Source organism: Gobius niger, assembly GCF_951799975.1.
Source record: "Gobius niger genome assembly, chromosome: 18".
Classification (NCBI taxonomy): Eukaryota; Metazoa; Chordata; class Actinopteri; order Gobiiformes; family Gobiidae; genus Gobius; species Gobius niger.
The window spans coordinates 29,258,310-29,274,303 of NC_136869.1; the positions used below are offsets into that span (position 1 = coordinate 29,258,310).

At 46.4% G+C, this 15,994-nt stretch overlaps 1 protein-coding gene across 1 annotated transcript in view; it reads right to left on the reverse strand.

Annotated features, from left to right (window-relative positions):
* The window catches only part of LOC306977937 (putative ferric-chelate reductase 1), a gene marked incomplete at its 5' end in the record, with an annotated part of 79,405 nt that overhangs the window by 20,390 nt on the left and 43,021 nt on the right, over positions 1 to 15,994 (reverse strand). The window contains one exon of the mRNA XM_079576375.1: positions 12,306 to 12,413. Coding sequence (XP_079432501.1) covers positions 12,306 to 12,413 — 108 coding nt within the window. The remainder of the gene's footprint in view (positions 1 to 12,305; positions 12,414 to 15,994) is intronic.

Here is a 15,994-nt window from a genome sequence, read left to right on the forward strand (position 1 = left end):
GCCTTTATCTGCACAAATCCGTGTGTGCTCTGAATCAACCACAAATATCTTAAGAGTAGGATCAATAAGCTTAATTGTTCATGAAATATCTAAGGTTTTCATACCTTGACCAAGACATTCAACTATTTCAGCACAGAGATCCTTTTTCCTTCCCATATTGAAAATGATGGTCAATAATTTTTCCCTTAACTGGTCTTAAATGACAACTAATCATCCCAGGTCTCTGAGATTGATGTCAGTGATTCAAAGAACCCTGAGACACAACACTATCCATGAGTTTCATTGAGAAACTTTGTCTTTGTGTCTGTGGGCCAAAAAACAATCATCTCAGTTTCATCTGGATTTAGTTGGAGAAAGTTGTTTTGCATCCGGAAACTGATCTGTTGGATGCAGTGACAGAGAGTATCTACAGGCCCATGTTCACCTGTATCAGTGACAGAGAGTATCTACAGACCCATGTTCACCTGTATCAGTGACAGAGAGTATCTACAAACTCATGTTCACCTGTATCAGTGATAGAGAGTATCTACAGACCCATGTTCTCCTGTATCAGTGACAGAGAGTATCTACAGACTCACCTGTATCAGTGACAGAGAGTATCTACAGACTCACCTGTATCAGTGACAGAGAGTATCTACAGACTCACCTGTATCAGTGACAGAGAGTATCTACAGACCCATGTTCACCTGTATCAGTGACAGAGAGTATCTCATACTCAGCTGTATCAGTGACAGAGAGTATCTACAGGCCCATGTTCACCTGTATCAGTGACAGAGAGTATCTACAGGCCCATGTTCACCTGTATCAGTGACAGAGAGTATCTACAGGCCCATGTTCACCTGTATCAGTGACAGAGAGTATCTACAGGCCCATGTTCTCCTGTATCAGTGACAGAGAGTATCTACAGGCCCATGTTCTCCTGTATCAGTGACAGAGAGTATCTACAGGCCCATGTTCTCCTGTATCAGTGACAGAGAGTATCTACAGGCCCATGTTCACCTGTATCAGTGACAGAGAGTATCTACAGGCCCATGTTCACCTGTATCAGTGACAGAGAGTATCTACAGGCCCATGTTCTCCTGTATCAGTGACAGAGAGTATCTACAGGCCCATGTTCTCCTGTATCAGTGACAGAGAGTATCTACAGGCCCATGTTCTCCTGTATCAGTGACAGAGAGTATCTACAGACCCATGTTCACCTGTATCGGTGACAGAGAGTATCTACAGGCCCATGTTCTCCTGTATTATTTATTTTTTCGTTTATTACGGACATCACATGTACATTGGGCAAACCAGATGCAATGATTTTAGTGCGTTTGCAAAAGTGCACCTGTCCATTAAAGCAAAAACAGTACATATTAAAACATGACATGCATGACACGCAAGTCATGACAACAGAAGAAATCATACATGTTAATCATTTTTGTTATTTATGAGAACAATGTTGAGTGGATTTTAAGTAGTGTTTTAATTTCATCTTAAATGTGGTATCGTTAGTTTTTAGTTTTTATGTCTGTTGGTAAATGATTCCAAAGCCTCCGACAGCTGAGGAGGCCGACAGACCAAAGCTCGATCTAAACATTGGAACAATACAATTACCATTGGTTACACCTCTTGTTGTAGCTCTGTTGGTACAGTTTATATGCACGGCAAATTCTGAATGTGGGAGTGAGTCAGAATTCAGACACTTAAAAAATAGTTTAAGAGTGTTAAAATTAATAAAATTTTCGAAATTTAAGAATTTATACTTCTGTATAATTTCACAGTGATGCCAGTGTCGGGGTTTCTTGTCAAAGACCTTAAGAGTTGTTTTGTATAAAGACCATAAGGGTTTCAATGTAGTTGAAGAGACTTGGGACCAAGTGGTAGAGCAAAATCATTGCATTCATATACACTGCTCACAAAAACTTAGGGCACACTCAAAAAACACATCCTAGATGTCAATCAATTCAATTTTTTGGATGAAAATCTTTATTCATAGTGTAGGGCAATGTGTTGAGAACAAAATAACATAAGAATGATAAATGGAAATCAAATTCTCAGCCCCTGGAGGTCTGGATCCAAAATTATAGTCAAAATCAAAGTGACAAATCAGGTCACTGGTTGATCCAAATTCTGTAGAAATTCCTTCAAACGAGTCTGTATCATCCTCAGTAGTGTGTGTGGCCTCCACGTGCCTGAATGCACTCCCTACAACGCCTGGGCATGCTCCTGATGAGACCACGGATGTCCTCCTGAGGGATCTCCTCCCAGACCTGGATTAGAGCATCAGTCAGCTCCTGGACAGTCTGTGGTGCGACGTGGCGTTGATGGATGGACCGAGACATGATGTCCCAGATGTGCTCTATTGGATTTAAGTCTGGGGAACGGGCAGGCCAGTCCAGAACATCAATACCTTCATCATGCAGGACCTGCTGACACACTCTTGCCACATGTGGCCTGGCATTATCAGGCATCAGAAGGAACCCAGGGCCCACAGCACCAGCATATGGTCTTACAATAGGTTTGAGGATCTCATCCCGGTCCCCAATGCCAGTCAGGGAACCTCTGGCTCGCACATGGAGGGCTGTGCGGCCCTCCAATGAAATGCCTCCCCAGACCATCACTGACCCACCACCAAACCGGTCATGCTGGATGATGCTGCAGCAGCAGAACGTTCTCCAGGGCGTCTCCAGACTCTGTCACGTCTGTCACATGTGCTCAGGGTGAACCTGCTCTCATCCGTGAAGAGCACAGGGCACCATTGGCCGATCTGCCAATCGCTGTGTTCTCGGGCAAATGCCAATCGGGCTGCACGGTGTTGGGCAGTAAGCACCGGCCCAACGCCCTCATACCACCCTCATACCCCCCTCATACCCCCCTCATACCACCCTCATGGAGTCACTTTCTGACCGTTTGAGGACCAACATGCACATTTGTGGCCCTCTGGAGGTCATTTTGTAGGGCTCGGGCAGTGCTTCTCCTGTTTCTCCGTGCATAAATGAGCAGATAGCGGTCCTGCTGCTGGGTTGTTGACCTCGGTCGCCCCCCCCCAGGTCTCCAGGTGTACTGGCCTGTCTCCTGGTATCTCCTCCATGCTCTGGACACTGCGCTGGGAGACACAGCAAACGTTCTTGCCACAGCACGACTGGATGTGCCATTTTGGAAGAGCATCACTCCCTGAGCAGCTTCTGTGGGTTGTAGATGCTCCTCATGATGCCTCTAGTGGTGAGAACACTGGACAAATGCAAAAGTGTTCCAAAAATACGGTACAAAGGATGAAGACAGGGAAATGGTCTGTGGTCACCACCTGCAAAACCATTCCTCTTTTGGAGTGATCTTGCTAATTGCCGCTCATTTCCACCTGTTGTCTGTTTCCTTTCCACAACACCAAGTGAAATTGATTCACAATAAGCGTGGCTTCCTAACTGGACAGTCTGACATCCCAGAAATTTGACTGACTTGGAGTTACATTGTGTTTTTTGAGTGTGCCCTAAGTTTTTGTGAGCAGTGTAATGTATAATTTGGCTGTATGGTGAGTTATATCTCTACGAATGAAACAAAAGCAATTCAAGTTAGTTTTGATTTTTTTTGCCAAGTATTTTGCGTGAGAATTGAATTTAAGATTTTGATCAAGAATTATACCAAGATACTTGATTTCGTTGACTTGGTGAATGTTCTCACCAGAAACGGTCACCTGGAAATCACTATTTATCCTGTTGCACATAGTAAAACAAATCAATACTGTTTTTTGAACATTCAATGTGAGATGTGACATTGTGAGCCATTCTGAGACTGCTTGTAATGCACAAGTCAGATGGACGCCTGCTTCATCCGGTGTTTTAGCAGGCACGTACAGAACTGTATCGTCTGTGTACATCTGAACAGACACACTGGGGCAATACTGAGGGAGATCGTTGATGTACATGGTGAACAGCAGGGGCCCTAGTACTGATCCCTGAGGCACTCCAAAAGGGTTGTTCGTAAAGTTGGAATTTACCCCATTGACGCAAACACATTGAGTCCTCCCTGTGAGGTAAGATTTGAGCCACAGTATAGTTTCAGGCGAAAGATTGAATTGATGTAGTTTGTGCAGTAAGATGGTGTGATTGACTGTGTCGAAGGACTTTTTTAAGTATAGGAAGACTGCCCCGATGACATAGCCTAGCAATTAGCAATTTCAGTTGAGAACTTGGGTCTAAACCCAAATTGTTGTGGATATAATAAACTGTGATTTTCGAGGTACACAGCAAGCTGATCAGCAACAACTTTTTCAATAATTTTAGAGACCATGGGTAGGATGGCAATTGGCCTGTAATTTGATGCAATATTTTTGTCTCCATGTTTGAATACAGGAATTATTAATGCTGTTTTCCAGCAGTCTGGAAAGATGTTAGTTCGAATCGAAAGATTTACCATATGAGTTATGGGTTCTAACAGATAATTGAGATATGTTTTAAAAAGCTTAGTATTTAATTTGTTTACGTCTTTGGATGAAATGCTTTTCATATTGGTTATTATTTTACATATATCATTTTTCGATACTTCTGTGATTTTGAAGGCATCAGTGGAGGTAGAGTTTTTGTTTTCATTTAATAATGTTATTTTATTAAATTTACTGTCTAAGGCATGCACAGATTCAATAAAGAATCTATTCAATGAACATGCAATAAATCTATCTTCACAGATTAAATTATCACCTTCCTTAAAGGGGGGGTATTATGCAAAATCGACTTTTTCAAGCTTTACATCATGTTATGATGTCATTCCCTCATTAAAACCATGCCTGAAGTGTTGCCTTGGCACATTCACGTATTTTCGAGTAATCTGTAAAAACTCTGATGGCGGCCATTTTAGGGATAAAACGCCTGATTCCTTCAGGGAAGGCCCTCGACCTCCAGGATACGCCTCCGACCTTTCGTCACCAGCCGAGTAACCAACCACTGCCCCTCAGCAGAACCCCCTCCCCGCAGTGTCCAGCCCATAGACTGTAGAAAATAATGGACGTCTTATGCTCACTCCTCCCCGTTTACCAGAATGACCACGGCCGTGGGGCAATTCATGGCGGATTTACAGGCTCCCCCTCCCCAGCTCTGACGAAGCATGTTCCTAAAAAGGGCATACGGGCGGGATTTTCACCGTAGACTCGGCCCTTGCGTGACGTGTAGCTCGCGCTGCTCCAATGCTAACAGTCCGAGCCTCATTAAATACGAGATTTCAAAAAATCATATTACGAAAACCAGCCTGGTTTCATATATTGTTATTAACCCAGCGTTATCTCAGGAGGAAGATCTAGCCTAGTCTAGCGTTGAAACAATTGAAACCAGGCTTTAAAGTAGTTTTTAACGTGTCTAAAGTCCAATGCTTTTCAATGGGGGCCTAGCGGCGATATGGAGGTACTGCAGCAACGGCGGAGCAATGGCGGCCACCACGTTTGTGGTCAAAAAGCAGGGCAGCCAGCGGCCATTGGTCCAGCCCTAAGATGTAAACAGAGTCATCATGGAGGATTAGCTTCATGTGTTGTGAACCGGAGCCACAGCAGACTTTTACAAAGACACATCAGTGTTTCTGTTACCGAAACACCCAGGATTAAAACCGGTGACAAGAACACTTATTTCAGTGTCTGGTTCTGCGCTGGGCCTTGATGATGCACAGAGCCTCCGGAGAAAGCTAATGCTAAGCTAAACCTCGAGTCATCACGTGAAAACGAGAAATATGCACAAATAAAGTCAATAAAACCACCACACACATAAAGAACCGTTTAACAATGATCACACACGGAGCCTGGCTTGATTTGGAAGTTTATTGCTCACATTTCATCTACAATGGGTCATAGCCGAGTGGCTTTCTCCCGGAGCTAACAAGCTAGCCGCGACAAGCTAACGGGAAAATTCACTGAATACAAGCAGCATATTATGCACTAAAAACGCCACTAAAACAGGCAACTGCTTGAAGCAGCCTTTATGATGATCACACGGAGCCTGGCTTGTTGATTTTGTAGTTTATTGCTCACATTTCATCTACAGTGAGTCGTAGCCGAGTGGTTTGTCCCGGAGCTAAGGCACTATTAGCCGCGACAAGCTAACAACCTTCACCTTCACAACATTCATTGAAAACAGGCAGCATATTATGCACAAATAACGTCAATAAAGCAGCAACTACTCGAAGCAGCCTTTACGATGATCACACAATGAGCCTGGCTTTACACATTTGTGGTTTATTGCAGACTTTTCATCAACAATGAGCTGTAGTCGATTATAACAAGCTAACGGGTAACCTCGAAAAACCACTGTCCACATGCACAGATAATGTCCGTCTTTTGAATCGTATGGGCTCCTGCAGATCCTGGTGTCGTCCATGGGGGTATAGTTAGAGATCCATAGGGCATGGCAGATGCAAAGAGAAGCCTCCAAACAGCAGTTATTTTTCAGGCAAGAGCCCCTTCCAAGCGTCCGGTGTGGAAGGTTCGTCTCCAAATCATATCCTGTGTGGCCATTGTTCACAAAGTGATAAACAGTAGCTCCTTTCCAACAATAAAAAATAAAATGCACCGATCGTAGTTTCAATACTGTTGAGACAACGAGCGGAGTGTTGTTGTGATGCCACAGACAGCGTGTGGAGGGGGCGTGTCGGAAAAGGTCAGAGGTTCTTAAAGAGACAGAGGCCTATTTCAAGTCATTCGCTACGGCCATTTTGAGAGAGCAATTTTATACAAGGCAGTTATTCTAATTTACTGCATTGACAGACCGACAGAAGGTTTGGTCATCATTGTAGTGTGATATAGACTGGTGCTATGTGGCTGAAAAAAGCATAATACCCCCTCTTTAAGGCACTTTATTTTGGTATTATTGTCCTTGGATGGATTGGTTAATCTATTAATTTGTTGCCACATTTTTGAGCCATTTCCTTTGGCCTCATCTATTATTTGCGTGAAATAATGCTGCTTTACGCAGTTCATATGTAACTTTGTTCCGCAGACTAATGTAGAGTTGATGGTCAGTATTGGTTTTAGTCAACAAGGAACGTTTTAAGGTTAGGTCACGCCTTTTCATTAACTGGAGGACATCAGCACTGATCCAAGGGAGACACTTCTTCTTCTTCGGTTTTGGTTTCCATGTAGTTGTGTGATGATTTATTAAATTACTTAACGTGGATGTAAAACTGTTTGCACAAGATTCAGGATCCAAAAGTTCCATTACATATCAGTGACAGAGAGTATCTACAGGCCCATGTTCACCTATATCAGTGACAGAGAGTATCTACAGGCCCATGTCCACCTATATCAGTGACAGAGAGTATCTACAGGCCCATGTTCACCTGTATCAGTGACAGAGTATCTACAGGCCCATGTTCTCCTGTATCAGTGACAGAGAGTATCTACAGACTCACCTGTATCAGTGACAGAGAGTATCTACAGGCCCATGTTCACCTGTATCAGTGACAGAGAGTATCTACAGGCCCATGTTCACCTATATCAGTGACAGAGAGTATCTACAGGCCCATGTTCACCTGTATCAGTGACAGAGAGTATCTACAGACTCACCTGTATCAGTGACAGAGAGTATCTACAGACTCACCTGTATCAGTGACAGAGAGTATCTACAGGCCCATGTTCACCTGTATCAGTGACAGAGAGTATCTACAGACTCACCTGTATCAGTGACAGAGAGTATCTACAGGCCCATGTTCTCCTGTATCAGTGACAGAGAGTATCTACAGACCCATGTTCACCTGTATCAGTGACAGAGAGTATCTACAGGCCCATGTTCACCTATATCAGTGACAGAGAGTATCTACAGGCCCATGTTCACCTGTATCAGTGACAGAGAGTATCTACAGACTCACCTGTATCAGTGACAGAGAGTATCTACAGGCCCATGTTCACCTGTATCAGTGACAGAGAGTATCTACAGACTCACCTGTATCAGTGACAGAGAGTATCTACAGGCCCATGTTCTCCTGTATCAGTGACAGAGAGTATCTACAGACCCATGTTCACCTGTATCAGTGCCGCGTAGATCTGAGTGCCATCTGCATAGTTGTGGTACATGCTTCCATTAGGTCGATTAATATCCAGTAACAACGTGTCCTATCACAATTATGCTGACGACACTCAGATCTATGTTTCACTGACAGCGGGTGAACATGGGTCTGTAGATACTCTCTGTCACTGATACAGGTGAACATGGGTCTGTAGATACTCTCTGTCACTGATACAGGTGAACATGTGTCTGTAGATACTCTCTGTCACTGATACAGGAGAACATGGGTCTGTAGATACTCTCTGTCACTGATACAGGAGAACATGGCCCTGTAGATACTCTCTGTCACTGATACAGGTGAACATGGGTCTGTAGATACTCTCTGTCACTGATACAGGTGAACATGGGTCTGTAGATACTCTCTGTCACTGATACAGGTGAACATGGGTCTGTAGATACTCTCTGTCACTGATACAGGAGAACATGGGCCTGTAGATACTCTCTGTCACTGATACAGGTGAACATGGGTCTGTAGATACTCTCTGTCACTGATACAGGTGAGTCTGTAGATACTCTCTGTCACTGATACAGGTGAACATGGCCCTGTAGATACTCTCTGTCACTGATACAGGAGAACATGGCCCTGTAGATACTCTCTGTCACTGATACAGGTGAACATGGGTCTGTAGATACTCTCTGTCACTGATACAGGTGAACATGGGTCTGTAGATACTCTCTGTCACTGATACAGGAGAACATGGGTCTGTAGATACTCTCTGTCACTGATACAGGTGAACATGGGTCTGTAGATACTCTCTGTCACTGATACAGGTGAACATGGGTCTGTAGATACTCTCTGTCACTGATACAGGAGAACATGGGCCTGTAGATACTCTCTGTCACTGATACAGGTGAACATGGGTCTGTAGATACTCTCTGTCACTGATACAGGTGAGTCTGTAGATACTCTCTGTCACTGATACAGGTGAACATGGCCCTGTAGATACTCTCTGTCACTGATACAGGAGAACATGGCCCTGTAGATACTCTCTGTCACTGATACAGGTGAACATGGGTCTGTAGATACTCTCTGTCACTGATACAGGTGAACATGGGTCTGTAGATACTCTCTGTCACTGATACAGGAGAACATGGGCCTGTAGATACTCTCTGTCACTGATACAGGAGAACATGGCCCTGTAGATACTCTCTGTCACTGATACAGGTGAACATGGGTCTGTAGATACTCTCTGTCACTGATACAGGTGAGTCTGTAGATACTCTCTGTCACTGATACAGGTGAACATGGCCCTGTAGATACTCTCTGTCACTGATACAGGTGAACATGGGTCTGTAGATACTCTCTGTCACTGATACAGGTGAGTCTGTAGATACTCTCTGTCACTGATACAGGTGAACATGGGCCTGTAGATACTCTCTGTCACTGATACAGGAGAACATGGGCCTGTAGATACTCTCTGTCACTGATACAGGTGAACATGGGTCTGTAGATACTCTCTGTCACTGATACAGGTGAACATGGGTCTGTAGATACTCTCTGTCACTGATACAGGAGAACATGGGCCTGTAGATACTCTCTGTCACTGATACAGGTGAACATGGGTCTGTAGATACTCTCTGTCACTGATACAGGTGAGTCTGTAGATACTCTCTGTCACTGATACAGGTGAACATGGCCCTGTAGATACTCTCTGTCACTGATACAGGAGAACATGGCCCTGTAGATACTCTCTGTCACTGATACAGGTGAACATGGGTCTGTAGATACTCTCTGTCACTGATACAGGTGAACATGGGTCTGTAGATACTCTCTGTCACTGATACAGGAGAACATGGGCCTGTAGATACTCTCTGTCACTGATACAGGTGAGTCTGTAGATACTCTCTGTCACTGATACAGGAGAGTCTGTAGATACTCTCTGTCACTGATACAGGTGAGTCTGTAGATACTCTCTGTCACTGATACAGGAGAACATGGCCCTGTAGATACTCTCTGTCACTGATACAGGAGAACATGGGCCTGTAGATACTCTCTGTCACTGATACAGGAGAACATGGGCCTGTAGATACTCTCTGTCACTGATACAGGTGAGTCTGTAGATACTCTCTGTCACTGATACAGGAGAACATGGCCCTGTAGATACTCTCTGTCACTGATACAGGTGAACATGGGTCTGTAGATACTCTCTGTCACTGATACAGGTGAACATGGGCCTGTAGATACTCTGTCACTGATACAGGTGAACATGGGCCTGTAGATACTCTCTGTCACTGATACAGGAGAACATGGGTCTGTAGATACTCTCTGTCACTGATACAGGTGAACATGGGTCTGTAGATACTCTCTGTCACTGATACAGGAGAACATGGGCCTGTAGATACTCTCTGTCACTGATACAGGTGAACATGGGCCTGTAGATACTCTCTGTCACTGATACAGGAGAACATGGGCCTGTAGATACTCTCTGTCACTGATACAGGTGAACATGGGCCTGTAGATACTCTCTGTCACTGATACAGGAGAACATGGGTCTGTAGATACTCTCTGTCACTGATACAGGAGAACATGGGCCTGTAGATACTCTCTGTCACTGATACAGGTGAGTCTGTAGATACTCTCTGTCACTGATACAGGAGAACATGGCCCTGTAGATACTCTCTGTCACTGATACAGGTGAGTCTGTAGATACTCTCTGTCACTGATACAGGAGAACATGGCCCTGTAGATACTCTCTGTCACTGATACAGGTGAACATGGGTCTGTAGATACTCTCTGTCACTGATACAGGTGAACATGGGCCTGTAGATACTCTCTGTCACTGATACAGGTGAACATGGGTCTGTAGATACTCTCTGTCACTGATACAGGTGAACATGGGCCTGTAGATACTCTCTGTCACTGATACAGGTGAACATGGGTCTGTAGATACTCTCTGTCACTGATACAGGTGAACATGGGCCTGTAGATACTCTCTGTCACTGATACAGGTGAACATGGGTCTGTAGATACTCTCTGTCACTGATACAGGAGAACATGGGTCTGTAGATACTCTCTGTCACTGATACAGGTGAACATGGGTCTGTAGATAATCTCTGTCACTGATACAGGTGAACATGGGCCTGTAGATACTCTCTGTCACTGATACAGGAGAACATGGGCCTGTAGATACACTGAGTCACTGTATCAAACAGATTTGTGTGTAGATGCAAAACAACTTTCTCCATTTAAATACAGATACAACTGAGATCATTGTCTTTGGTTATTGTCTAGAGGTTATTGGTCATCTTGAAACTCTTTCACTTGAACCAAAAAATCGAGTTAGAAATCTATGGGTAATCATGGACGAAGACCTGAACTTTTACAATCATATTAAGTCAATTACATCAGCGGCCTATTACCACCTAAAAACATTGCTAAAATAAATAACATAGTGTCTAAACTGGACTTGGAGAGATTCATGCTTTTGTCTCCAGTCGGTTGGACTATCGTAACGGTCTGTTCACTGGCCTTTCCAAACAAGCTGTCAGACAGCTGCAGTACATTCAAAATGCTGCGGCTCGAGTCCTGACCAGAACCAGGAATTACGACCATATTAGTCCAGTGCTCCGGTCTCTGCACTGACTTCCTGTTGCTTAGAGAATAGATTTTAAAACAGCTCTGCTTGTTTACAAGTCTCTTCATGGTCAGGCACCAAAGTATATAGCTGACGTGGTACAGCTGTATGAACCATCTCGGGCCTTGCGATCCACAGGGAGGGTTCTCCTGGTGGTTCCTAGAGTCACCACTGAACACGGTGAGGCTGCATTTCAGTTTCACGCAGCAAAACTGTGGAACAGCCTCATTGATGACGTGAGACAGGCCTAAACCCTGACTATGTTTAAGTCCAGGCTGAAAACGTGCCTATTTACTGTTGCCTATGGCAACTGATGGTATTTTAACTACTTTTGATATGTAGTTTTAATATACATATATTTGTATTTTTGTAACTTATAACTTTTTGAGTGTATCGATTGATTTGTTTTATTGTGTTTTTATTGTGTTTATGGTGTTGTTGTGAGGCACATTGAAATGTGCTGTATAAATAAATTTGCCTTGCCTACTAATGTAGCCACACCTGCCCTGGCTGATGGAAAGCATTCAAACTGAGCCATCGACACCAACCACAACACTAACCACTCACTCACACATGTGCACATAGTCAAAGTGTCTTGCCCAAAGGCCCAGTGTTAGTCTAAAGTACATAAGTTGGAGCTGAGTCCTTTTGGGCCTTCAAACTCTTTTTGACATGTTTGTGACATCATGTTAAAGTGTGCAGAGCTCACCATGGGCCTTGATGATGTGAGGCCTTTGGGCTCTCTGGATCTGTCCTGGTTTGGAGATGTCCACCGTGTCTCTGCTGACGAAGGTCCCCCTGTGGATTTGGATCTGTCCTGAGAGACACATGAACACATAAGCATTAGTTTCTAATGGATGTTATAAAACAACGGGTGCTCAGCTAGATGTTTGGAGGCAGGGAGTTCAGCTTCCCGATGGCCCTGTGAATGAAACTGTTCCTCAGTCGACTGGAACTGACCCGTAGATTCCGCAGTCTCCTCCCTGAGTACTCCACTACTCCCCTCCACATTTAGAGAGAGATTGTTCTGTGTGCACCACATGGCCAGACTGCTCACTCACTCCTGTAGTTTGACTCGTCTCTGTTGCTGATGAAGCCTGTGTCGTCTGCAAACTTGATGAAGAGGTTTGAGTCGTACTTTGGAGTGCAGTCATGGGTCAGCAGAGTGAACAGGAGTGTGTTGGTTCTGGAGGACTTGCCGCCGACACATACAGCCTGTGGTCTCCCCGTCAGAAAGTCCAGCAGCCAGTTGCACAGTGATGTGTTGATCACCCTCTGCCCTGTCCTGGAAAAGTCCTGAGTTGTGACACTCTGACGTCAGACGTCTGTAATGCAATGCCTTACGGCCCGATTCTAATTTGAAAAAAGCTTTTTCATTATTTCTGAAAGAAAGAAAGAAAGAAAGAAAGAAAGAAAGAAAGAAAGAAAGAAAGAAAGAAAGAAAGAAAGAAAGAAAGAAAGAAAGAAAGAAAGAAAGAAAGAAAGAAAGAAAGAAAGAAAGAAAGAAAGAAAGAAAGAAAGAAAGAAAGAGAAAAAAACCCAAACCTGTACTTCTGAAGTAAATGTGCACATTTTCACCATGATGCTACATGGCTCCCTGTAGGAGTAAAAGGACAAGGTCGTTCGGGGATGTTGAAGATGGCGGAGCATGGACCTCATGTGATTAAAACATTAAGCGCAATTCGACGACCCCTCCAGCAGAGGGCGCTCCTGTTAGCATGCTGATGGTCGTGACATGTCTTGTCAGTAGGTAAAGAACACAAAGTACCAAATATCATTTCTTCTTAATTGTGTGATGAAATGCAATTCATACGTACTGTTATTGTTGTTTCATGTGTTTGAAATGCATCCATTGTAATTTATAGATACTTTACACATACCTACACCAAAGCATGCTGTTTAATTTGTCTTTTTTTCTTCTACCTTTTGACAAATAAAAGAGATTGCAGACGTGACCCATAACTGGACCCACCACCCGCAGAGGGATCCGTAGGGGTCGGGTGCGGAGAGGACTGGGTGGCAGTCGAGGCCGGGTGCCTCGACGACCTGGTCCACATGCACAGCTTCTGGCGTTCGGGACATGGAACGTCACCTCGCTGGGGGGGAGGAGCCTGAGCTTGTGCGGGAGGTTGAGAGATACCGGCTAGATATAGTCGGGCTCACCTCCACGCACAGCTTGGGTTCCGGATCCCAACTCCTGGAGAGAGGCTGGACTCTCCATTTTTCTGGAGTTGCCCGCGGGGAGAGGCGGCGGGCTGGGGTGGGTTTGCTTATATCCCCCCAGCTCAGCCGTCACGTGTTGGAGTTCACCCCGGTGGACGAGAGGGTCGCGTCCCTACGCCTTCGAGTCGGGGACAGGTCTCTCACCGTTGTCTCGGCCTACGGGCCCAACATCGGTGCAGAGTACCCGGCCTTCTTGGAGTCCCTGGGAGGGGTACTAGATAGTGCTCCGGCTGGGGGACTTCAACGCCCACGTGGGTAACGACAGTGAGACCTGGATGGGAGTGATTGGGAAGAACGGCCTCCTCGATCTGAACCCAAGTGGTGTTCTGTTATTGGACTTCTGTGCTAGTCACAGTTTGTCCATAATGAACACCATGTTCGAGCACAAGGGTGTCCATAAGTGCACGTGGCACCAGGACACTCTAGGCAGGAGGTCGATGATCGACTTTGTAGTTGTGTCGTCTGACCTCCGGCCGCGTGTCTCGGACACTCGGGTGAAGAGAGGGGCTGAGCTGTCAACCGATCCCCACCTGGTGGTGAGCTGGATCCGCTGGCAGGGGAGGAAGCCGGTCAGACCTGGCAGGCCCAAGCGTGTTGTGAGGGTCTGCTGGGAACGTCTGGCGGATCCCTCTGTCAGTGGGGTCTTCAACTCCCACCTCCGGAAGAGCTTCACCCGGATTCCGAGGGAGGCTGGGGACATGGAGTCCGAGTGGACCCTGTTCTCCTCCTCTATTGTCGATGCGGCTGCTCGTAGTTGTGGCCGTAAGGTCTCTGGTGCCTGTCGCGGTGGCAATCCCCGAACCCAGTGGTGGCGCCCGGAAGTAAGGGATGCCGTCAAGCTGAAGAAGGAGTCCTACCTGGCCTTGTTGGCTTGTGGGACTCCGGAGGCAGCTGAGAGGTACCGGCAGGCCAAGCGTGCTGCAGCTCGTGCGGTCGCAGAGGCTAAAACTCGGGTCTGGGAGGAGTTCGGAGAAGCCATGGAGGAGGACTATCGGTCGGCCTCGAAGAGATTCTGGCAAACCATCCGACGCCTCAGGAGGGGGAAGCAGTGCTTCACCAACACTGTTTACAGTGCGGGTTTACAGTCGACTGGGGATGTCGTCGGGCGGTGGAAGGAGTACTTCGAGGACCTCCTCAATCCCGACGTCACGTCTTCCAATGAGGAAGCAGAGGGGACTCGGAGGTGGGCTCGCCCATCACCGGGGCTGAAGTCACCGAGGTGGTGAGAAAGCTCCTCGGTGGCTCCGGGGGTTGATGAGATTCGCCCTGAGTACCATAAGTCTCTGGATGTTGTAGGAATGTCGTGGCTGACACGTCTCTGCAACATCGCGTGGCGGTCGGGGACAGTGCCCGTGGATTGGCAGACCGGGGTGGTGGTCCCTCTCTTTAAAAAGGGGGATCGGAGGGTGTGTTCCAATTACAGAGGGATCACCCTCCTCAGCCTCCCCGGTAAGGTCTACTCCAGGGTGCTGGAGAGGAGGATCCGGCCGATAGTCGAACCTTGGATCCAGGAGGAACAATGGTCGTGGCACACTGGACCAGCTCTATACCCTTCATCGGGTGCTCGAGGGTTCGTGGGAGTTCGCCCAACCAGTCCACATGTGTTTTGTGGACCTGGAGAAAGCGTTCGACCGTGTCCCTCGTGGTGCCCTGTGGGGGGTGCTCCGGGAGTATGGGGTCCGGGGCCCTCTGCTAAGGGCTGTCCGTTCCCTGTATGACGCAGCAGGAGCTTGGTTCATTGCCGGCAGTAAGTCAGACCTGTTCCCGGTGCGTGTTGGTCTCCGCCAGGGCTGCCCTTTGTCACCGGTTCTGTTCATTATCTTTATGGACAGAGTTTCTAGGCGCAGCCAGGGGCCGGAGGGTGTTCGGTTTGGGAGCCTCAGAGTCTCATCTCTGCTGTTTGCGGATGATTTTGTTCTGATGGCTCCAACGAACCAGGACCTTCAGCTGCTCTGGGGCAGTTTGCAGCCGAGTGTGTAGCGGCCGGGATGAGGATCAGCACCTCCAAATCTGAGGCCATGGTTCTCCACTGGAAAAAGGTGGCTTCCCCTCTACAGGTCGGTGGGGAGTCCTTACCTCAAGTGGAGGAGTTCAAGTATCTCGGGGTCTTGTTCACGAGTGAGGGACGGATGGAGCGTGAGATGAACAGACGGATCGGTGCGGCGTCAGCAGTGA